Source organism: Lotus japonicus, chromosome 4 (assembly GCF_012489685.1).
Source record: "Lotus japonicus ecotype B-129 chromosome 4, LjGifu_v1.2".
In the NCBI taxonomy this organism is placed as follows: domain Eukaryota; kingdom Viridiplantae; phylum Streptophyta; class Magnoliopsida; order Fabales; family Fabaceae; genus Lotus; species Lotus japonicus.
Window position 1 is genome coordinate 82,714,110 of NC_080044.1, and position 24,626 is coordinate 82,738,735.

At 37.8% G+C, this 24,626-nt stretch overlaps 2 protein-coding genes across 2 annotated transcripts; both read right to left on the reverse strand.

Annotated features, from left to right (window-relative positions):
* Window positions 1-2,473: 2,473 nt before the first annotated feature.
* LOC130714407 (plant UBX domain-containing protein 2) lies at window positions 2,474-5,682 on the reverse strand. The gene is made up of 3 exons (XM_057564308.1): window positions 4,690-5,682; window positions 3,534-3,812; window positions 2,474-2,867 (listed from the first exon to the last, which is right to left on the reverse strand). The coding sequence occupies exons 1-3, from the start codon at window positions 5,569-5,571 to the stop codon at window positions 2,628-2,630; spliced, it is 1,401 nt and encodes a 466-aa protein (XP_057420291.1). The 5' UTR covers window positions 5,572-5,682; the 3' UTR covers window positions 2,474-2,627.
* A 9,600-nt stretch (window positions 5,683-15,282) lies between these two features.
* LOC130715255 (uncharacterized) lies at window positions 15,283-16,006 on the reverse strand. Its single transcript, XM_057565335.1, has one exon. It carries the CDS (start codon window positions 15,873-15,875, stop codon window positions 15,483-15,485), a length of 393 nt encoding a protein of 130 aa, XP_057421318.1. The 5' UTR covers window positions 15,876-16,006; the 3' UTR covers window positions 15,283-15,482.
* Window positions 16,007-24,626: the final 8,620 nt, after the last annotated feature.

Genomic DNA, 24,626 nt, shown 5'->3' on the forward strand with positions numbered 1-24,626 from the left:
TTTAAAACCATTTTGGACATGTTTAAAGAAACTAGTTATATTTAAAAGCTGAGGGAGTAGTTGTGTGTCGGTAAACAAAATTGATGAGGTTCATGCATCTTCAATTATTGATATATAAACTTGTCACGGTCTGGGGGAGAAGCCACGTAATTAGGCACAAATATGATAAGAATATAAGCAGTGCTGTTTTCCTGGATTAAGTGTTGTTAATTTGACAATTAGGCACACAGAATTGGTAGTTGTTTTGTTCTTGAGAGTTGAAGGTACTTGAACGTGCATTGAATTTTAATTTGTTTTCCCCCCTTGTTTAGTGCTTAAGTCACTATCATTGGTTTTTTTTTTAGCTAACCATCATTAGTTTTTTTTTATTCGATGAAGAATGCGGGGTTAAAATACTCCACAATTAAAGAATGAAAAACAGAACAAAAGTGAAACGCTTTGAAAATGCGACAATTTTTTTACTGAGAAGATTGCATGTGGTATGTATGTGTATGCATTAGGTAAATTCATGTAGTGTACGTTTACCAACTAATTCCCCCTTCTCTTTATTTTTCCATCCCAAGGAGTAATGACACTCCCGACTTAATTATGGTGACCCTAATTATTGAAGTATCTGTCAATAACTAAATATGGATAATCTTTAGTTTAAATAAATAAGATTTTTTTGTAGTTAAATAACTAAATCTTTTGTGAAGTGTAACAAGTGATCATGATACAAAAACAGGTAATGTTATCGTCTTTTTCTGCCTTTTTTTTTTTTTTATGTTTATCTGTAACTTTCAATCAAATTGCAGAGATTCAAATTGAGAGAAAAATGCATAGCTAGTATTTGTCTATGTGTGTGTATTCTTAGTTTAATTGGATTTTATTCCCCTATTTGCAAAGTGGTCATGGTCATAGCCATTGGCTAATATATGCCCTCATATGTTTGCGATAGTACATCTAAATTAATTTCACTGTACCTATCACAATCAAATTATTGTAGTTTTGAAATTAAATTAGTCTTTTTTCCTTTGTTGGCCCTCCCTCCAAGGGAAGAATTCACATGGGAAGTAGGTCTCACTTTTTAGGTATGTTATTTTGGATCCCTGATCCAATAGGGGTTTTCCATGCCAAAACTGTTTGTTCATGCATGGTTAAGATGGTAGATGGGAATGAATAATCACTTATATATAAGGATTATCAAAATCTTTGTTGGTATTCATAAATGGTAAGGCAACTTTATTTTTAAAATACACAAGTAGCTGGAGCCAAATATGACCATTATGAGTAACAAATCTCATTGTAAGGGAACTAGAAAACAACACCGAATTTCATGAATATTCAGTAATATTTGTATGAAGACCATGCTAAGAGCATGGGAAGATTTGTGTGCAAGAATAATTTTGGTCCTAAGCTTTTAGATGAAACTAACCATGTGGATCACACATGCATTCATTCCATTCTTAATAGTGGTATATTGGTGAAGGGCACTCACTTCAACAATTGCTTTGGACTATATAAATTTTCTGTAAGACTTTGTCACTAAGACTTAAAAAAATTGATCATTACACAATACTCCTTTCTTAAATTCTATAATTTGGTAAAGTGTGTCCCGCCACCCATATCAACTTTTACAAATAATTCAAAATTAACAAAAGGGATGGATGTATGGGTTTTGATTTGTTGGTCTGTGGATGCCCAAAAGGAAAAGGCTAAAAGAAAAGCAAAGAAAAACAGAGGATTTAGGATTGTATCACTTGAAAGTTTGTACTTTGTAGTTGTAGTAGATTCCCTACTCCAAATTTTGCTGTAGAGGACAATAGGGGAAAAATGTGTAGCATGCGCTAGGAATTAGGATATTGTTAAATGTTAAGTGCTTTCATGCCCCATATCCAATGAGTCTTGACTCTTGAGTGAGATTAATCACGTTTTGGATATTTTATCTGAATATTTTCTACACTCGAATTACTACCCATTAGAAAATATGTAGGTTTTTAATGAGAATAAAACATTTTCAAGGATCAAAATAACATTTTACTGTCACTTTTAAGAAGATGAGTTCAAAGTGAATTAACATTTGAGAGAGTAATGAGAGACCAATAATCCGTAAATGATTCAGCTTATTTTGTGTTTAAAATAGTTTGTAATCAAGATCCAACTGAAATAATTCAAAATATCCCTCAAATAATTGTAAGGAATTGTCTAAAAGTTGATTGAGGGGAAGGAAATAATAAACTGCCTAGGCTACTTTTTTTGCCTAAGGCGGACCTTGGGATTAGTCGCGTAATAACAACTTGGGTAGTCTAACTCATCTCAATTGAGAATTACTATTCGAAACTGTGTGGAACTCTCCATGCATCGGTAGATGCATGTGCCGAGTGCAAGGATGGTTTCACGCGGTTGGAATAGTAATTCTCAACTAAACTCAGTGATGGAAGAGTTGAACTTGAGCTAAGCTCACCCACCAAAAGAAGAATGAGAGCTAGGCTGGTTCAGTCTTTAAGATGTACCAGATTTTAATATGGTTTGTTAAAAAATTACACATTATATGAGTTCAGTGAATTGTATCTATATCCCCACCAATAAGGGAGAAAGAAAGAAAAATGTGAAAAACGTAAGAAATTAATATAGTTCAAGCAATTGCTTTAACTATTTACAAGTGGTTCACTGATTTCAAGCAATTCATTTCTGAGACCGGTGAAAACCACAGAATCTGTTTCCAGGGGCTTGAACTTGATTAGAGCAGAAGGTACCAGGTCCTCTTCCTCTATTGTTTTAGCATTTTCCCCTGCTTTAGGAAAATGAGGGATCACCCTCCGTTTGATAACCACAGGATGCATTAGCTCAAACTCCAAAGCTTGTTCTTTTAATGCGGAGCTCACAAACTGTTTCACCACCACATTAAAAAAAACATTACTAAGTTGCTAACTGAGAATAAACACTAAGACAATAGCATTAGGGGCATGAAAGAAGAAACTATAACATGTTTGGTTTAGCAACTCAGAAACTGCTCAAAGAAGCTTTTTCCCAGAATTGATTTTGCCTTCAGAATCAATTGCAGAAGAGTTACCAAACATACACTAATGCTCTAGTGATAAGGTGAGGTTGTCCAATTAGAGACTTGGGTTTAAATTGCAATTGTAATTATCTCATTGTAACTTGCTAATGTGCAACGAATAATTTCCGTAGTTGAATAACTATGTTGTTCTTCAAAACAAACAAAGATTCAAATTAGATTGCTGGTGTTATGCTATTCTATGCATTATGATACAGGGTATTTGATGCAAATGAAACTTATCACTTTCCATTGTTGACTAATCAAATTATACTTGGCACTTGTAAAACCAGTTTTTTCATTGTAATGTAAAGTTTCATGTCAAGCAGCAAATTGACATCTACAGAACAGTATGAATGAACCATTTAGAACAACTTGTGATGATAACTTGCTCAAGTGAAACCCGGAACACGAAATCATAAGGTAGAGATTAAAAACCCCATCGTCCCTAAACATGAAAAAATTAGAAATTCAAATCGAGTAGAAAAGGACAAACCTCATAGAGAGCAGTGGTTGGTTCCCATGGAGAAAATACACCTTGAAGTACAACTCCATCCGGAAACTGAATCCGAATAATAGTTTTTGTGTATCTCCTCCTGGCAGCTTTAGCTTGCTTTTCTCTAAGTGACTTAGGGATTAAAAGCTGGGACTCTTCAAGCTTTTTTCTCCTTAATTCAGCTTCTCTTCTTACCTCTTCAGCTGAAAGTTTATAGAAGGAATCTGGTAGCTCAATTTTAGCTGCAACGCTTTCAGGGACAGCAAAGAAGACCTTCACCTGTAGAAGTCATTTTTTATAGGGGAAAAATAAACATATTTAGTGTCAAGAATTGGTTGGCTGCTAAATTTTGCACAATACTGAAGTACCAAAAGAAAGCAATGACACACATGATTTGAGTTCTGCCGAATAATAACTAAAGCATCAAACAGGAATACTCAAAGAATAAGAAGATTTGACCAAAGAAACAAGAACAATATACTAATATCTCTGATACAGTAATAGTTAAAACTATTTCTGCAGCTGATTTATATATACAAGAATGCATGAACACTGAAGACATAAACTCTAAAAAGTAAAATATTTAAATTTCACACTTTTCTTTTGAATTATTGTATCAGGATGTGTTTCTCTTTGGGTGTTAATACTTGGGTACCACCATAATAGCTTGCTCAACTTAGGAGGTTTGCTTACCTTTCGGTTTGTGAAACTCTTGATAAATGTTTAAGAGGATTCTGCATTATTGTTCTCTGCTTTGTGTTTGTTCTATTAACCTCACAGAACTTCGAAATATAAACATATTACAGTACCAAGCCTTGCAAAAGTGTGACCAAGTCTATCACAATTTTCACTATGCCTATGCAACACTAGATAATCACTCACAAGAGAACCTGAAATTTATTTTCCCCTTACATTATAGTTAGACACCAAACCCAATAGCATTGATTAGCTAAAAATACTGTATACTTTGTACAATTTTCTTAGCACAGTTGCTCAAATGGTAAACATCTTTTATGGACATTTTCTTTTTCGTTGTCCATGCTACCGAGATAAAAAACTTCAGTGGCTACTATAAAAACATAATGCATATACTTGAATGCATCCAATACACACACTTGAAAGCCCTTTTTAGAAGGATTATCAACATAATTTTTACCTGTCTGTCAACCTTCTTTGGTTCAGCCTTAACATCTTTCTCAGCAGAAGTTGAAGTCACCAAATTGTCCCTCTTTGAAGGTTGTTCCACCAGTGGTGGTTCCAGCAACACTAGAGCTTTCTTAATCACTTTTATTTGCTCCTCTGTAGGAACCTCCATCACTGCCCATGTATCCCCATTCTCCTCCCTCAGCTCAAATCCTAGAAAGCTCAGCAACTCAATACCCCCTGTAACCTCAGCAACAGCCTCTTTGATCTTTGGATTGCTCATCCTAATCTTCCTAAACTTAACATTCTCAGGTTCCCTAGCAATATTCCTCAGCAATTTAAGAACAACATCAAGTGACCCCTCAGATGGGTTCCCTGAAAGGAAAGTGCCAACACAAACCTCCAATTCACTGTTTTGAGACTCAGCTTCAGTCAATGCCAATTCTGAGACACCCTTTTCACAATCACCCTCAGCTGGGGTGCTCAAACAAGTATCAACATGCTCAGAAACTTCCTCTTCGGATCGGAACGGTTGTTTACAAATGGGGCATTCATACACGTTCAGCGAGTACCCATTTTGCGATCTGTTGGATGAAGTGACGAGGGAATCAAACGGGTCAAACCCGTCACCCGGATTGCGATTGGTTTTCTGCGGCGAGGGTTCGTGATTGGTAGTTGAAGCTGGACGGGGTTTGGAATTGGGATTAGGGTTCTGGGTGGGAGTGAGGCGAGGAGTGGGATTGCGATTGGGATTGATGGGTGCAGAAGAAGAAGAAGATGATGATGAAGATCCCAAAACCCTACCTTGACCCTTGAATTTGCCAGATGATGAAGAGGTGAAGGGGTTGTTGACTTTCTTCATGAACCCCTTGACTTTGTCTTTCATGTCACCCATTGATTCTGAAAACTCAAGATCGGAGAAGAGAATCTAGGATTGAAGAGAAGAGGAGAAAATCCAGAACAAGAGAAATTAACAATGACAATACTCCCTTGCAAAGCACGGTATTTCTGTAAAAATATATGTAATAAATATTGGTCCTTTATTATGTTTGACTTTCAATTTCAAGAAAAATAAATATGGATCATATTAAGAAAAATATAAATTTGATTTAATTGGTAGGTTTTTTAAGAGTAATTGATGTTTTTTTTTGAAACCACTACAGCATTTTTGCCCTTCCACCGCGGAAGGAAAACCGCGGGCTCATGTGAAAAAACCGTGGCTAAAGGCATAAGCCACGGTTTGGCCGCGGTTTCCTTGTCGCAGTGTATGTGGCCGTGGCCAAGCTCATGAGCCACGGTTTTATCGCGTTTATGCCACAGTTCGTTGAAAATCGTAAGGCCACGGTTATCTTTATACCACGTATCATAAACCGCGGCCTGAAAGACAACCGTGACCTTAACATGCCTACTGAAACCGCGGTCTCAGAGATTTATGCCACGGTTTCATAAGACATGTTAGTGCCACGGTTTCGTAACCGTTGTCTATGCCACAATATTTTGATATCAATCCATGGTCATACACTACTACTACTTTTTAAAATAAACCACGACAGATCAAATAGATTTCGAGCAATTAAGCTGTTATACCACAAATATTTGGCATTTACTAGTTCAAGATTTAATAAATGACAAGTATTACAATAACCCAAAAACTTACGACTAAATCAAATCCTAAGTACAAAATAAGCAAATATATAAACAAACCTTTCACAAGCTATGATCTGAATTACAAGACCTAAGAGCAGAGTGCAATTGAAGACCAATCCAACTGCTTCCCAGAATGGACCCTATAAGCTCTCCAACACTTCAACCCACTGCATAGATTGAAAATGAAAACATGAAACACATGATTTTAGGATACCACAATCTGAAATTCTGTTTGTCACTACTGTTATTAGAACCAGTCTTCCTGATATATCCAATTACTCATCACATGACCCATTTTTCACTCGGCTAGTTTAAGAAACCTATGTATAGTTTTGGATAATTTTGAATAATCATATATAAGTAAAAAGGAAAATATAAAGATAACAGTTACATCACAAAATACCCAAAATGTATTATTTAGTTTCCTACATAGAAACCAAGTTAGTGACAGAAAATACCATACTATATAAGAAATAGGTATCAAACTTCCTATACCACCATTCACCACCAAAAAGCAGTAATCATAAGTTTGAAGTTCTGCTATACCTCCCACCCTCCCAATAAAAATGATAAATTAACTATTAACCAGCAAAACTATTAACCATGCATTGCGAGAGAAACTTAGCAAACTAAACTAGTTTATTATGAAAAGAAAACCCCAAAAATTATGCATGAAATTCTTTCCAAGAAGCCAAATTTATTATTCACTCTGTTATGAGAATGTTTGTCGTGCTGATTACAGAAAAAGGATACAAGGAGATCTAACCCATAATCACCATGTGAAAATAATAACTAAAGAAAAATGTCAATTTTATCACAGCTAAGCAAAGCATGAACGACAATATACATTTTATAAGAAGAAGAAAATCAAATTCCAATGGAACATAAGCAACAATAGATTTGAGTTCAGAAGCGCAAAGAACCAATAACGAAACCACGCTCGCAGACACAACACGATAGCCATGATAAAAGTTTAGAAATTTAAGGTTGCAATAGTAATTGATGATGGATACCTTGAGGATGTTATCACTAGGGTGTACAGAAGATGTTGTTTTTGCAAGTGGGGCTTTGATGGAGGAAGCGATAGAGAAAAGAGAGCCTCTACCAGAGGGTCCTGATGACTGAACTTGAAGTCCTACCAAATCGGAGAGATGGTGTTGAACAAAATTCGAGACATGGTCAAAGCTATGAAACAAGGCCTGAATTGGATGATTCCCAGACATGTTACTTGATAGCTGAGTTGGGGACAGACAACATAAGAGAACAAAAAAAAAGTAACAATCACAATCACATTCAGCATAGCCATAGCCCATCATTAAAACAAAAATTAAATCAAACCATATGAATTACTTGTAATTATATATTATCAGCTTGTAAAGCTACTGACATTGAAGCATAAGAACTTATCATAACAAACACAGATAAAAGCAAAAATATCCTACTGCATAATTAAAATCACTGGCAGCTTCCTGAACCAGGATACACAGTTACCTAGTTTATTCAATTTAATTAAGAAACAATTGGTGAGAAGCCAATACAAGATATTGAATTTAACCAGCAGTGTTATTTTATATGGGGAAAATTCCATGATCAAAAGAACTGATCTTTGCTGACATAAAGCCATGACTGAACCTACACAGCACTCCCAACCCTTTTCTCACATCCCTTCTCTCTCTGTTGGAAAAGCTCACTCTTTTACTAACCTAAACCTTCTACCTACTCTGATTGATCATCATGATTGTTAGTTTCTAGAGTTGCAACATCTCATGCAATAGTTCTATTGCTAAAAAATTATGTAGCCTCATTTCCTAATTGAATATAAAATATAAATAACTAAATTGATGCAAAAAAGAGTGTATGCGACTGTGTGAACACAATCTTCCCCCTTACTACCCGCTCTTTTGTACTCTACATAAAATGCAAAAGAGGAACTCCACCAACTCTTGAACAATCAGATGAAATCCACTATGAAATCAGCAAAGAAGTGCTCAAAACAGAGGCAAATACAATGAGAAGAAAAACGGAAGAGTCTACCTCTTTAAACACTGAAGCTAAATGAAAATGGCTATCCTCACCCTTACAGAACCCCTCTGCTGAAAAATATGGCAAAAGACTTAGCCCTCCAGAAACTCCTAAAAAATATGGCAAAAGATTTAGAGACTAAACCAAAGCTCAAATCTTCCGGAAATCTTCTAAAAAACATAAAATAGTTGATTAAAACCTGTCTATAAAGGAGCTGAAACTGAACTAAAAACTATTAAAATCACAAACACAAACAAGTAACAATGGAAAAAGAGAACTAATTATGCAGAAGAGAATCCTTCAAACCAGGATCCATGCCCAAATTGAGCACCATCATCAAATCAAACTAAAACAAACACTGACTTCAGCAAACAAAATAATGCATAGAACCAAGCAACAGAGAAGTACCCTGTAATTTCTAACATCTAACATGAAAAAAGAAAAACACTCAACGCCTAATGAATAATGAGAAGAAATGAGGGGTGTACATGATAAAGAGGGTTACCCATGGAGAACAAGAGGAGAATACCAGTCAACACATTGAACTCTTTATCAACGTGATGAGAATCAGTGGGGTTCATGGTTGATCTCGTTGCTCTCGTCGCAGAGGAAGAAGACCGAACACATGGAAAGGGTGATGGCTCAAGTCGCTTGAGATCGAAATCGCTCACGAGTACTTGAGAGAGAAGATAATCGGTGGAGGGAAGGGTCGCGCGAGATGAGCTGTCGCCAGATGAGCGGTGCCGGCGGAGGGAGGAGGGTCACGAACAATCGAGATGGAGATAGCTAGGGTTCATAATCTTTCTCTTTTTCATCGTGAAGTTCTGATGAGAGTGAGTGTTGATTTGGGGTTTTACTTGTTTTATTACTTTTAAACTTTTTAATGTCAAAAAAATGTAAATTTTTATGCCACGGTTATATTAATGGGATAAGGTTTCCACAGTCGAAAAACCGTAGTCATGAATTGTCCACAAATATTAAACTGTGGAATAAAATCTAGGTGCCACGGTTTTCATCACCTGTGGTCATCAAGCGTCCACAGTTATCGAACCGCGGCATATACTGTACTTAGGCCACGGTTTTTTCTCCGTTGAAGAATTTAGCGTGGTCTAAAGTGAAAAATGTTGTAGTGAACTAAGAATAATTGATGATTAATTCAAAAGAAATTAGTAAATGTTTTTTTTGAATAAAATAAATCAGTAAATGTGATGGCAGTGGAGTTGGGACTCAAACACGTTTGAGAGATGTGTCACAAGGTTATATCTTGTGCTTCTGATTACTTGCATGTGGTTGAGGTTCTACTGAATGATTCAGATGTGTTAATCTTTTGGAAGAAATAAATAGTTTTGCGCTTAAATGAGATTGGGATGTTGTTATGGTCTATGTACCTCGTGAGATGAACAATGCAACAAATTCTTTGACTCGCCAAGATTTTAGGAATGATTATTTTTATCGGGTGTGGCGACATCCACCGCCTTCTATCATTACCTTCTTGTGTTTGGATGATGTAGCTTAGTTTATGTTCTTTTTAGCTTTGCTCTTGTAAACAAAATATATATATATATATGGGGAATGCTAATGCACACCCACTCTTTTTTTAGAAGGAGTGCATTAGCAACATACACCTTTTTCTTTAGACAAAAAACCCAACTTTCAACTTTAAAGTTAAGTTACTTTATAAGGGTACCAAAGTAATTTCATAAGAACACCTTTTACAAATGAGTAACTTAGCATTGAATACCTTTTCTTTTAGACCAAAATATCCAATTCTCTTATCTTTAAAACAATTCAAGTTATGGGTATATAGGTAATTTTATTACTATTTTAATTTTAAACTTCTTAATTTCTCTCAGCTCATTTATTATCTTCTCCCCTTTCTCTTTTTCTCTTTCTCTGAACCTCTTGCATCGCTGCTCTCTTCCTCACACATTTTCACTTCTTTCTTTTTCTTCTTACATAATCTGTGTGTGGGTATGTTTGATAAAATAAAACCATTTGTAGAATGAAAGGTGGATGTATGTTGAGAAAAAAAAGTGAAATTGGTGAAATCAAGCTGGAGATTTCGATACCAGTTTCTATAATTTAGGGGTGATTGAGAAGTTCTGTGATTATAACTGGGTGGGTATATCCAAATAAAGCACTTGTGGAACACTCCGAATAAACCATTGGCAGAGGCTAGATTTCCGATCTAAAGAAAGGAGTCGTGGAGGAGCCAAAGCTGCTCTTCAGCTTGAGCTGCACGGACCAAAAACGCTACGACCCAGAAGATGAAGAAGAAATAGAAATTAAGTGATAAAGGTGGAGAGAGGAAAACGGTAGTTTTTTGAAAATAAAATATAGGTAAATTACTTATGAGTTATCACCCAGTCTGAATTGGAGAGAGAGTGTAGATTGCAAAATTACTTTGGTACCCTTATAAAGTACCTTAACTTTAAAAGTGAAAGTTGGGTTTTTGGTCCAAAGAAAAAGGTGTATGTTGCTAATGCACTCCTCCTAAAAAAAGGGTGGGTGTGCATTAGCATTCCCCTATATATATATATATATGGAGTGGAAAGTTATTTTTCGGTGTATGGAGTGAAAAAACAAAGTCGATCGAATTTAACTAGGTTGATTGATTTAGTTTTTGATATTTTTTTAAGCTAATATGAATCAAATCATTTTAAAGAATGTTAGATTGATTTTTAATGGTTTGGTTCGAGTAGTAGAGTTGAAATATAAAAGAATTAAATTTTGAATTTTTTTACTTTATATATTTTATTTTATATTAAATTTATAGCTTATATTACTGTAAGTTCAAAAAATTCTAATCTTCACAGTTCTTGTTAATGCGATTATGCACCCAAAAAATTATAATCTTCACAGTTCTTGTTAATGCGATTATGCACCCCCTTCGTACTACTAATGTGATTCTTGCCTGGCTTTCTTTCAGCTCAAGTAAGACGGTTGCGGTGAGAATGATGATCACTTCAAAACTCTAGTAAAATAGGTGTTTTAGGATGGGATTTAAAAGGTGAGAATGATGATCACTTCAAAACTCTAGTAAAATAGGTGTTTTAGGATGGGATCTAAAAGTTCTCCAACGTGTTGCGGGGCCTTCAGGCGAGGGGCCTTCAGGCGTGAGAAGATCTTTTGGCTCCCTTAGGGCTGTGTGAAGCTTAGCTTGCTTTAGCAGCCACATGATGATTCAAGATTCTTGATAGGCGTAGGAGTTGGGCTAAGCTGTGCAAAGTGAGCGTAGTAACCCCCATATGTAATGTAGAATCGAATATAAAGCTCTTTATAAGGGTGTACAAGGGACGGGTTTTTTGGAAGAAAGAACTTGAAAGGATCAAATTCTTTCATAATCTGTTGCACTTGTGAGGTTTACATTTTGTTTGATCTATATACATGTGTCACTCATTTTGTTTGATCATTCTTCACTTGTCTCACATGTGCATAATACACAAATGATTTTCTCTTGTTAGAGCTTGAAAGTATCCATAGTTTGATCAACGAATTCATAAAGTAGATGTTAAACATTTTAGGGTTAAAAACTATAACCGTCCCCGAAATTTGAGCGAGTTTTGAAAACCGTCCCTCACCGGAAAATTATCTGAAAACCATCCCCAGACTTTTAAAAACAAATTTGACTCGTCCCTCCGGCTTCCTCAGGTCCGGCAATCGCTGACTTGGCCGTCCACGTCAATTAATGAGACTCAACGTGAATTTTTTTTTATATAATTGTCCCTGTACTTTAAGCGAGTTTTGAAAACCGTCCCTCGCCGGAAAATTATCTAAAAACCATCCTCGGACTATTGAAAATAATTTCAACCCATCCCTCCGACCGCCTCAGGTCCGACCAGTTCCTTACGTGGTTGTCCACGTCAATTAATGAGGATTACATGTCTTCTTTTTTAAATTAAAATATGTCATAATTATCTGAATTAACACAATTAACCCTAAATCCCCAAATTAACCCTAAATCCCTAGTTTTCCCCCTAATTAACTCTAAACAACAAATCAACATCTTTTCCCTTCTGTTTGAGCTTCTGTTCGAAACCTAACCCATCATCATCGTTCGAACCCTTCGAAGAACTGGGGAAGGTGATTCGAAGAACTGAGGACGAAGTAGGCGACGAAGAACACGAAGAACACCGAGGCTGCAACGAAGATTTGGGAAGGAAGCTTGTGAGGTTTGTTCTCAATCCTTCTCGTTTAACCGTTGAAAGTTAGAGTTTTTGTTGTTGAGAGGGTGTTGAATACGAATTGCGAGCAACATGTGTTGTTGTTGTTGGTTTTGCTAGTTGTTTGTTGTTGTTGTTGGTTTCTATTTTGGAGTTGAATCAGATTGTTTCTACCTTGTTTCTATTTTAGGGTTTCGTTTGTTCGAATTGACAGTGTGCGATTTGGGTTTAGTGATGCTTGAAACTTGAAATTATGCATGCTTGTTCATCAACATGTGTTGCTTGTTCATGGCCTGTGTTGCTATGCATTTTGTAGGATGAGTTGAAATTATTTTCAATAGTCTGAGGATGGTTTTCAGATAATTTTTTGGCGAGGGACGGTTTTCAAAACTCGCTCAAAATGCAGGGACGATTATATGTTTTAACCCAATTGACGTGGACAGCCACATAAGGAGCTGGACGGACCTGAGGCGGCCGGAGGGATGAGTTGAAATTATTTTCAATAGTCTGATGATGATTTTCAGATAATTTTCCGGCGATGGACGGTTTTCAAACCTTGCTCAAAGTACAGGACGATTATAGATTTTAACCCAACATTTTATTCTCATCCACATGACAAGATAAATTTGAGCACCATGTATCACATTTTAATCATTATAACAAATTAAAATTTTATAAAATATATATGTTGGACGGACGGGTGACCCGGGTGTCAACCCAACCCTACCCGAAGTCGGGTAATCCAAAGATCAACCCGAACTCAATCTCTTTTATTGATCGGGCCGGGTTCAACTCGGCCCTATAGGCTTGGGCCGGGACGGGTTGGCGGGTAGGGCCGGATCTTATACACCGCCTCTTTACTATGATTGAAACAAGCAAGGAACAAGTGGCCACAAGCTCAGCTTGTAAACGTCATCTTGACACTGACTTTTTAATTTTTATCCAATAGCTTATGTATTTTACTGAGGTGACCCTCACTGGTGTGAGAACAGTACGTGTCTATGGTTATTAGAATGACACTTAACACTTACATTGTGAAATTAATAGCGAGTGAGATCGCAATTACTATACACGAAGAAAAAAATTAAATGAGCAAAACTATCATTGTGTAAAAAATCACGGTTCAATTGCGGGAGTTGGGTTTGGCACCCCACCTATGGGGCTTGGCACCCCACTTTATCAAATACGGAATTTAAAATTCCGTATTCTCCCTATTGAATACGGAACTTAAAATTCCGTACTGTATTTAAGCATGCGTGTCACATTTTCAACCACTCATTATATACTAAAACAGATACGGAATTTTATTTTCCGTATTGATACGGAACTTTAAATTCCGTATTTAATAAAGTGGGGTGCAAAGCCTAAGGGGTGGGGCACCAAACTCAATTCCCATTCGATTGCTAAGTCATGTATTGTTGTCATATACTTGTACGTATTAAGGCAAAGAAGCACGTTTTCAATTCACATTGAGTTTTAAAATTAAACAGAAATCCGCATGAAGTACATATTCAAGTTTGTTACGATGCAGATACAGGCTACATTGGAAGCATTAAAAATAGTATCAATGGTAAAAAAACACATTAACTGATGGAAGAACAGACAACAACAACAACAGTGATAAGCAGAAATATTGGCAGCAGAACTGGCTGAATAACTAAGGAAGCTTCATATGTAACACTGACCAACTATCTGTTATAAACTATATAGTCATCCTAACTCTATATTCGCGGGTTAGCTGAGAAAATTGAGAGAAAAAGAAGCTTCCAAAGTACACAACATATGGTTCTCAGTCGTGTAAAATATTGTACTCCAAATTAAGTTGTCAGGAGGCAGATGCAAAGCACTTTCCTAATGTGTACATCATAAACATCAATTTTAAACAAATCAAATGGAATGTAGGAAAAAAAGTGGCCAATGCTTGGTTTGTGATCAAACAAGGATTTCTTAGTTCTGCCTGTCAAACACTGTTGAAATTCATTTGTTGCTGATCTTATTGTCAGATGAAATAATCAACAAAGCAACTATACCTTCTCTGTTTTAAGGTATCTTAAGAATCTGTGTCTAACTATGGCTAAGACTTCCATCTAAGAAGTGTTCTACTCCAAGAACACAAACCAGAAATTAGGCAAGATATTCAAAAGAGAACAATGTATGAAGTAATAGGACATCCTAGCCAAGGTAGATTTCAAAGCATCACAAACAGCAGAACAAAGCACTTGAGCAGAACAAGACTACAAGATTCTGTTGTTGCACGCAACAACAGAACGAGGAAAACCTATGATCATACTAAGACAACAACCCCATCTCCAGAAGTTTCTAAAAATTCTAACAAACTTCTTAAAACTTCAAAACATGCTATGCTGAATCAACACTATAGCCTGTAGAGAACCTTACTAATGACCTTAACAAACCAAAACTAAGTTTGCTAACAAAGAGGACCTATTAACATTACAAACAGTTGCACATAAATGTCATATCAACAAGCTTCTAAAGCATGAAACAAGAATTTGTAGTGAGTTAACAAAACTAGAAGAAATACTTGAATTCAAACACATAGCAAGAGTACCCAGTTTCACAGAGAAACCAGTGGTCAGACCATATAGCTCACATTGCCTTTTCCATCTACAAAACTTCAACCAAATCAAATGTAGTTCAAGCAGAATTCAAACCTAGAATATAATTTGTTGCATAAAGCACATTTAAATCCTACATTCAGCCAATTAATTAGATCACAGACCATAAATTACTGCAACAGTGGCAAAATCCCCAAATAAAGGAACCCTAGATCTCAATTCGTGCAAATTCAAATGGCAGAGAAACAACATAGCTACGATGATTAATCGTCATCATTCAAACATCGATTCAGAATTAAGAACAAAAACACAAGAAAATTAAATGGTTTCTAAGATAACAACGAAAACTGTAGGCGGAGAACACAAAATCAGGAATGGACATAAGAGAATTGAACCGTTCAGTCGCGATTCTTGAGGCGTTCGAGGCGCTGGTTGAGGTGCTCGATCCTGACAACGAGGTTGGTGACGGAGTAGAGAAGCCAGTAGAAGAGGAGCGCGGAAGCGATGAGGAGCGCGTTGCGCTGGCTCTTCATGATGGATTTCTGGTGACGGAGGTGCTCCGTCGGAGTGCAGGAATCACCGTCGCAGCTTGGCCGCGTCTCGTACTTCCAGTAAATGTCCATCAGGAGGAAGAGACAGAACGGCACCACCGACAGGAACGGCTTGAGGAGGTTCCTGGTGACCGCGACGAGGCCCTTCCGGAGACCGTCGAGGCCGGGGATCGTGAGCAGCAGCACCATTATCGCCTCCGCGGCGGCAGCGTAACCGAGAACAACCCACTCTAGCGCCATCGTGACCGTCCGATGAGATCTCCGGTGAATGATTCTTTTCTTCGATCGGAAGTAGTTAGCAGAGAATGAGTTTGGATCCTGTATTCTCTCTTTGATTAGGACACGCAAAAGAAAAGAAGTGAAGTGCTTTTATCTTATATACTGCACCGTTTAGGGATTTTTAGATGTAACCATCGTGTGACACGTGTTGTAGTCTTGACACACACGTGGTTTCTTAGTAATGAAGGTTTTCTAGGCTGAAAATGCAAATTGATAGTCTTGGAAAACTAACTAATATATTAGAGTGTCCATCACAATCGTAAAAAAGGAATGTTTAAAGTTTTATGTTGAGAGTTTAATTTTAGGGTGCCCATTAGGGTGTACTATTATTGTTTTGGTCCACCGGTGCACCAATGAAATAGAAGTAAAAAGGACATAAACATAAATGGTAATTCAATTTGATCCAACACTCAACCCATCTCTCTCACAAAGCTTATGGAAGGCACTATCGATGGTCGCGCGATGAAGGTTTTCCTTTGTGAGAAAGAAGAGAAGGAGAGTGCCTCGAAGAAGGATCATATCTTGTTTGATGGTGTCAAGGCGAGAACTCCGGCGTGGTTGAAGGTTGGAAGCTCGATCTGAACCACATCTTAACTGGTTGCATAAACGATCAGAACCACATCTGCATGTCCATGGTTGCTAAAAGTCTGAAAAGGTGACGTGGTGGAAGCCCGATCTGGACGCATTGGAGAGTAAGGTTGCGACATCTCTGACATTAAGACTATAACCTCCTTCCACTGGAAAACACTAAACCCACAATTTTGTATAATCCTCCTCTTCTTCAGTCGCGGCTTCCCCTCCTACGTCCATCAAGGTGGTGGTTGCTACTTATCTTCTCTGGCTACTACGGGGTGATTGATGGATATGTGCATTCTAGAAGTTGGGACCTCAGATATGGTGGTTTTATTATGAATGTTGTGTGTTCTTCTCAGGGTGTTATCTGGTTTTGATTTTGATGCTTCTCTTAGGTTACAAAGCCAATTTCATCTTTCACTTCTTTCTTTCTCAAGGGTTCCAACCAGATATGCAGCGATGACAATTCTACCATCACATGTTAGCCTCTGCAATGAGAGTGAGACGGGGAAAGAGGAAAAAGGAAAATCACGGAGGTTGCTAGGTCGTTGGGACTCGGAAGAATACGGTTAGAGGAAGAGTGGGAGGGAGAAGTAGAGGAAGGGGCAAAGTCTAATATACGCCTTGTAAACCGGTTGACAAAATTAATAAAGATCCACCCTAGTGGGCACCCAATTTTAGGACTTGCATTTTTGGTTAACCATACCTATAGGGTGGGAATAGGCTGGGCCTAGGTAGGCTTTGCTTAAATAGGCCTAGCCTGTTTAAAAATCTTAAGGCCTGAGCCTGACCTATGACCTATCAAAGGCTTTTTTTGAGCCTGGCCTGGGCCTTCCGAAAGCCTGGCTTGGCCTAGTAGCCTGTTTAAAGGCCCGTTTCACAACAAGAGTTTTACGTTTGTTAACAAATTTATCTGTAAAGAAGCTATCAAACTTATAAGCTAACAGGTTAAATTATACTAAAATAATCTTTTCAACAATCAGACTTATAATATTATTAGCTAATAGGTAGTGATGAAACTAAACGAGATTATGTTGGTTTCTTAGAGTTGGAGAGTCAATTTAAAATCACACGTCATATTAAGATATTTAAATACGTCATATATTTATTTTTAAAAAGACTTATAACTCTGAATCGTTATATAAGTCAATTTGCTTAAATATATAAAAATCTCAATAAGTATATAATATCAAGATATTATTATAAATTTCTAATATATAGACATCATCAAGGGTAAAATGTAAGGCCCAAGTTTTTAAGCTTATGCTAAGTGAATAAACTTCTTATTCACGATTAGGGTTGATGTAATGTGAAGGAAAACCTGAACGAAAGTTTATTAAATGAAATATATTTATGAAGGAGAAAGTTCAGGAAAAGTTCAAGGATTGCATTATGATCGATAAAAGTTATAGCACGAACGTTTTACGCTTAAACCTAGGTCAGAAACCCTAGTATATAGCTAATTTTCACTTTTAGGCACGATGGCAGTTAATTCCAAAAATCTTCAGAGAAATGTTAGAACTTCTCTTTTTCCATATATCACGATCGTCTCGAGGCGAAACTCTAGGATCTACGAACGTCCGATTCCAATCATCGGAAGTTTGCCGAAACCGAAACCCTGGTATTTCAAAACCCTAGAATTTCCCGACTTTGAGGACGAAGACAACAATAATGGATTGTTAGATGTTAAAGGGAATGAGTCTTGTGATGCACAAGGTATTAAGACTCAAGTTGAGCATTCACTCCGAAGCATAGAGATGTACCGAGTTTCTAATCAACATTTTGGACGAACAAAAGCAAAGGAATAAGTGGTAAAGGCTGTGCGATTGCACGAATGCCAACAAATATTATTTCCAACGGAGACCCGATGCAAGTGGTCGAACCGGACAACAGAGAGTAGGAGGACGATATGTTTTTCGAGACACCGCCAATTAGCATTGGTGACACCAGGATAAAACAGTTAAGGGGGAAAGAGATCGAGTTAGTGAAGGGCATTTGGAATAAAGACACTGGTGATGCGACATGGGAGCTGAAGGAGAAGATTCAAGAACAGTATCCAGAACTTTTTACTAACCCTTAAGTTTCGAGGTCGAAACTTTCTTTTTGGAGGGTAGTAATGTAAGGCCCAAGTTTTTAAGCTTATGCTAAGTGAATAAACTTCTTATTCACGATTAGGGTTGATGTAATGTGAAGGAAAACCTGAACGAAAGTTTATTAAATGAAATATATTTATGAAGGAGAAAGTTCAGGAAAAGTTCAAGGATTGCATTATGATCGATAAAAGTTATAGCACGAACGTTTTACGCTTAAACCTAGGTCAGAAACCCTAGTATATAGCTAATTTTCACTTTTAGGCACGATGGCAGTTAATTCCAAAAATCTTCAGAGAAATGTTAGAACTTCTCTTTTTCCATATATCACGATCGTCTCGAGGCGAAACTCTAGGATCTACGAACGTCCGATTCCAATCACCGGAAGTTTGCCGAAACCGAAACCCTGGTATTTCAAAACCCTAGAATTTCTCGACAATGAAGACTTTATCTATTCAGAGCTTCAAATGAATATTCCACACGCGTACACCCATTTCTCTTGATGATTTCAATCTTTCTTCAGAAGGAAGTTTTCCATTCCGACATTCGAGGCAAAAAGCAACTTATCGGGTAAAATAGTTTTACACCGACTTTGCACCGACTTTGCATTAGTTGCAAAAAATACAAGGAGACATCTTCTTAGCTTAGGAATTCCTTTGCCAAAACCTATCTTAGAATTCATGGAGAATGACGCCGGAAAAATCGGATTCGCGAAACTTTCATTTTCCCGCGAATTTCCACCTTCTATATATAGCAAATAAAGGAAGAAAAAACACAATTTTCCTCCATTTTCTCTCCTCTAAACCGCGGCCAAGAACAAGGAAGAAGGAAGAAGAGTTTTTCTTCATCGTTTGCTTGATCGTCGATCAATCAGTTGCTACTTCAAGGCTTCGAGGTATAGTCGCTAATCCTTACCTCTGATCGCTTTTCCATAGCTTTTCTGTAGAGTTTTCTGAGCGGATAGTTTATGGGTTTTTGCAAAACTATCCTGAATCTTTCATTTCTGATTCTAAACCTCTTCTATGTATGCCCAAGATCACTTCTGCCGGGTTGGATTTTCCGTTATGTCGCCGGATTTCCGCCGGAATCAATTTGAGCCTAAAATACCCATTTATGTAGTTTTTGGTGTAAAGCTCCAATCTTTAGGCTGTAAACTATCGCCTTAGCTTAGTGCTAGTAGGATTAGCTGTCATAAACGTCGTTAGTAACGTCCCTGCAAAATTTGGTTTTTGGGATTTCAGTTTTGAAAATCCTAAGTTAAAAATCATGACCAAAATACCCCTGCGACAGTTTTTGATCCGATAATTTTTTCCGAGTTCAGAATACCCTTAGTTACGGCTTATGAAAGCATAGGAACCAAGTTTGATCGAAGAAAAATCGAGCCCCATAATTAGCCAAAGTGGCCGAGCCTATTAGAGGGGGGAGGAGGAAATTTCCTTTTCCGAAAACTTGTCCTTTCGCGCTAGATTATCGTACCTTAGAGCATAGATTACTTCGAGTAACCTTAGTAAGTATCGATAGCTTAGTTTTCGATAGATTCTTATAGTATTCTGTGATTTTGTTGTAAAGGTACTTTCGAGGATTTCCCCGAGGAGCAACACTTTGAGTGCGAGGAAGCACTAGTTGATCGTTCTGGAGATCTTTCAGGTGAGGGCTTCTCACTGAATCTCTAGTTAATGCTTAGGGTCAATGTTTCGACATTGTTTACTGTTTATGCACTGAGATTGTGTGTGATTGAAAATGTTTTCTGAGGCTTCGGCTGACAATGTAGATGATTCATCTACTGAATGTTTTTGAAGATTTACTTACATGCTATGTGCTATGTGGGTAATCTAGGATGTGTGGTGCATGCTTTATATGCTAAGTGCTAAGTGTTAATGTTGAGATTTCTTGATATATGACATGTTGTTGATTGTGATGATTTAAATATGCTTCACACTGGAAATCTGAGATTCTGAATGGTGAGAATAGCGGGCAGGTCATGCCGATTTTATTTTGAGAGTTTTGAGAAAGTTTGATAGGACGAACGAGGTTCGGGCCTTGATTTGGTTTAGTGGATCGAGACATCCTCTGGAAGCGACTTGGGATTGGGAGATCCTGCAAATGTATAAGACTTGCGATAAGACAAAATGGAATCTATTTTATAAAGAAAACTCATAAGACCTTAAATAACCTCTAAATCTTTAAGTAATGATAACAACCTCGAAGGAAGGCATTGGAAGTGAAATCTTAATTTTGGGAAAACGAGGAGTGTCGTCGGATCCAAGTGTTGAGTATGTTGTCATTGTGCTGTTGGAGCAGCGTTTGATGTTGTGCTGTTGGAGCAGCGTTTGATGTTGTGCTGTTGGAGCAGCGGTTATTGTTGTGCTGTTGGAGCAGCGTGTGTTATTGTGCTGTTGGAGCAGCGTGTGTTGTGGTGTTGTTGGAGCAGCTATGTGTCGTTATGAAGTGTGTCTTTTGGTCGCAGAATCGACTTTACCTTAGGGTAAGCTTTTAGAGACTTTAACTTCCCTAGAACACGTGGCGACGTGTCGAGTGAGGTCGGAGACGTTGTTTGACTAATCATTTTGCATACATGCAACATTAATGAGGTATTAACACAGGACGTACTCTGGACCTCGTCGGTTTCCAAAATGGTCATAAGACCCGGAATGCCGTGAAAGAGCGTTTGTAGACGTCTCTTGTAGCAGACCGAAATGGCAGGCCTACGGGTTTACTGCTGATCTGACTACCCAGTGGGAGTAAGAGACATCACGGGCCGAAATGGCACCACCGTGGCTGGTGAAGGGCTGATCCGATGATGTCCATCCGTTTCCGGATTGCATATTGGTTGACTGGGTTAACCTGCATACATATCACGCAACATGCATACTGACTTAGTTGATGAGTGTGGTTGCTATTTGATAAACTTACTTGGAACATGCTAATTGTTATTATTGTCGTTATGATTTTGTGGAACATGCAACCCTAGGAATGATATCTCTAGTTATAAGCCTAAGTGGCTATCTATTATTTGTACCTATTGGGTTTATTATCTACATAGTTCTTTAGAGTTGACCCTCGCGTCTTCTGTGTGTGTTTTGGCGGACAACGCCTTTTGTCAGATGAATATTGCGGACTGGTACACCATGGTCCACCCTTCGGGGGGGATTAGGTATGAGATGATAGATCAGGACGACCCCGGGTCGTGGGTGGTTGACCCCGCGAGCCACCGAGCGACCTATTCGGGGCGTGTCATGGAGGACCACGTGGACAGTGGAGGACTCTTGAGGTCAGGAGTGTTGAGGCGATGCTCTATCAGCTTCAACTTGCCACCGGGCGTTCACTGCGGACCAGGTCTTGGAGGAGCACCGCCGCCACCGTCATCTTCAGAGGAGGAGGATCCCTCAGAGGAGATTCCAGCGGGAGTGCCTTCGGCAGGGTCTAGTGCACCCTCCGTTGCGATCATTGATGATCAGGGTTCGGGCCCTAAGCCCGTGAGTCCAGCTTCGGAGAGCATTGCAGGTGCGAGGGGAGGACGGATAGGGTTGATAGACTTGGTCGTTCTGGATTCTGATTCAGACGACGATCATGCTAGCACATAGTTCTGAGTGTTGGTATGAGCTCCTCGAGTTAGGATTAGTGTAGGAGTAGAGTTTTAGCTCTGACAGTCTTGCTTCTTTTGTTACTTAGGGGACAGGGTAGATCCGCCTATAGCTTTTTGTGTGGTTTCCTTATGGGGATCACAGAGAGTTGGTTGGACTTAGGAGGTCTTATCTTCAGGCCATTGGGTCAGCTGATTCTCAGTTTTGAGGGATAGTGTTGCGGGCACTTCACCCTTTTCATTTGGTTTGTATATATTGCCTACGGGCGTTGCACTTATCTTTCCGTCACTGGAGGTTACTCGTGACGAGGTTGTTACTTACAGCGGGGGCTGTTTATATATTGTACATTAGTTATATTGCTTTTCGCATTCGGGTTTTATTTATTTCAGTCTTGTCTTAGTTATTATCAAAAAAAAATATTCACGTTTTTCCGCATTAAGTTTACTTTTGGTTACTAAAGTGACGCTACCAAAATCGGGGTGTTACATAAAATATATTTATACTTATCATATTTACAATTTACCAAAAAAATACTAATCATATTTACTTAAATAGACTAGCCTGTAAGGCTTACAAGGCTTGTTGAATGGCCTGAGCCTGGCCTTTTTAACTAAATAGGCTTTTCAAAAAGCCTAAGCCTTGCCTATTTACCAATTTGGCCTGGCCTGGCCTGGGCCTGTGGTAGGCTATGCCGTAGGCCCTTACGAACAGTCTGGCCTATTCCCACCTATACTCAGATTTGTGATGACAATTTAACACATAAAAGGGTGGGATAGTAACTCACTTGGTGAGTTAAGGGAAATGAAGGGTGAAGGGTCAGGGTCCAAACCCTAGGGAAAGAACTAATTTGCTAACAATTAACAACTAACAATTGTCTATTAAAAAAAAAACACATAAAAATTTAACTCTCATGACACCCAAATCAAATTGGGAGATTTGGCGTCGCCTCCGTCGTTTGTTTGCCTCCGTCGTTTGTTTGTGTTTCTTTGTATTTAAATGCAGTTAATTAGTTTTGGTTTTTAATTTGTTACTTCTCCTCCTGTAACCATTTTGGTGTAAGACATGTGTCATTCTTTGGAGACAATCTTGTTCGAGCTGGGAACACCCCTATTATGGTGGGGCTAACTCTTCCAGCAGGATTTTTTCCAAACACAAAAACAATTAATCTGAATAATTTAAAATTATCTTAGATTGCAAAAAACAAAATTAAATTATAATAATATCTAAATATTATAAGATTCTAAATATGATTAAAGTCATTTAAAAAAATTGATTAATGGTATTATAAGATATATATTTTCAAATTCTAACGAGGAGGTAATTTTGGGTTTACAGTATTGGGTTTGGTTTGATCCAGAAATAATAAATTTATGCAAGGTTATAACGGGCCTTTTGATGAAACAGTCCACTTACACAATCGGAAAAAAAGAGGTTCAATGGGCTGGCCAAGAAAATTGTATTGAATTTTCCTCTGTCTGACTGAATTTAGCATTTTTGTAGTTAGTGGTGGTATCTTACACATTCTGGCGGTTAAAGACAATCAAAAATAGCTTTAAGGAGCTTAGACTTTGCGGAGGCTGGAAACCGCCGCAAAGTGACGGAAAAACCCCCGCAAATTTTTGTAGGGGGTGATGAAAGGGAGATGATGGTCGCAACGACATCCTATGGGGGAAATTAATGAGGGAAACCGATGTTGGTCATAGAAAAATGTGAGAAATCACATACTAAAACCTGAGAAAAAAAACTCACTTATTTAGATTGCAAAACCACCTTATGTGGAAGAGAATCCGTCTATCGCGAGGGAGAAACATCCATCTGGAAGAATGAGAAGTTTTTCTAAGTTTGTGCCTTCATTAGATGCACAACGTCTCTGTGCCTAAACCCTAAACTTATCTTAGACTTTTTTTTTTCATGTAAATGATCTATATTATTATCTCTACAAATGATGTTATATTCAACTGAATGCCAAGTTGGGAAGCTTCTTTTAACTCCTAATTAATAGCAATCAATATCAATACCTTGACAAGATTTCTAAACTTGTCATCGATCATCATCGCCTTCAATACCAACACTTATGTTTATCACTTTATTGTGAGTTTCCCACTCAAAGTACTAGTTGCTCAATAGTTAATCTATAAAAAACTGTTTACCTCTTGGAAAAGTGATTTACCCTTCACTATTTTTCACCCTTTGTAGAACATGACATGAAGATGAAAACTATGTATCAAGTTTCTTATTATTCAGAAGGAATTAATTAAAAACAAGAAGCTTCCCGCTTTATTCTTTTACACACATATATGCCAGGGCATAAGGAAGGTAACTACTGATCAAAGAAAGTTAGAATCTTTAGCTTTTTCCAATAGCGCCACAATGCAAAACAAATGAACCAAGTGTAATCCTCCGTTGCTTTACACGCCTTTGTTTTAAATAACTTTTTAAAAAGGTACTATATAACATGCCAAAAC

Coding starts and splice junctions, on each gene's coding strand:
- LOC130714407 (XM_057564308.1), bottom strand. CDS start 5,571: ATGGGTGACATGAAAGACAAAGTCAAGGGGTTCATGAAGAAAGTCAAC. Junction 3,813..4,689: donor CAAAGAAGGTTGACAGACAG/GTAAAAATTATG, acceptor TGACTTCTACAG/GTGAAGGTCTTCTTTGCTGT. Junction 2,868..3,533: donor CAACCACTGCTCTCTATGAG/GTTTGTCCTTTT, acceptor GTGGTGAAACAG/TTTGTGAGCTCCGCATTAAA.
- LOC130715255 (XM_057565335.1), bottom strand. CDS start 15,875: ATGGCGCTAGAGTGGGTTGTTCTCGGTTACGCTGCCGCCGCGGAGGCG.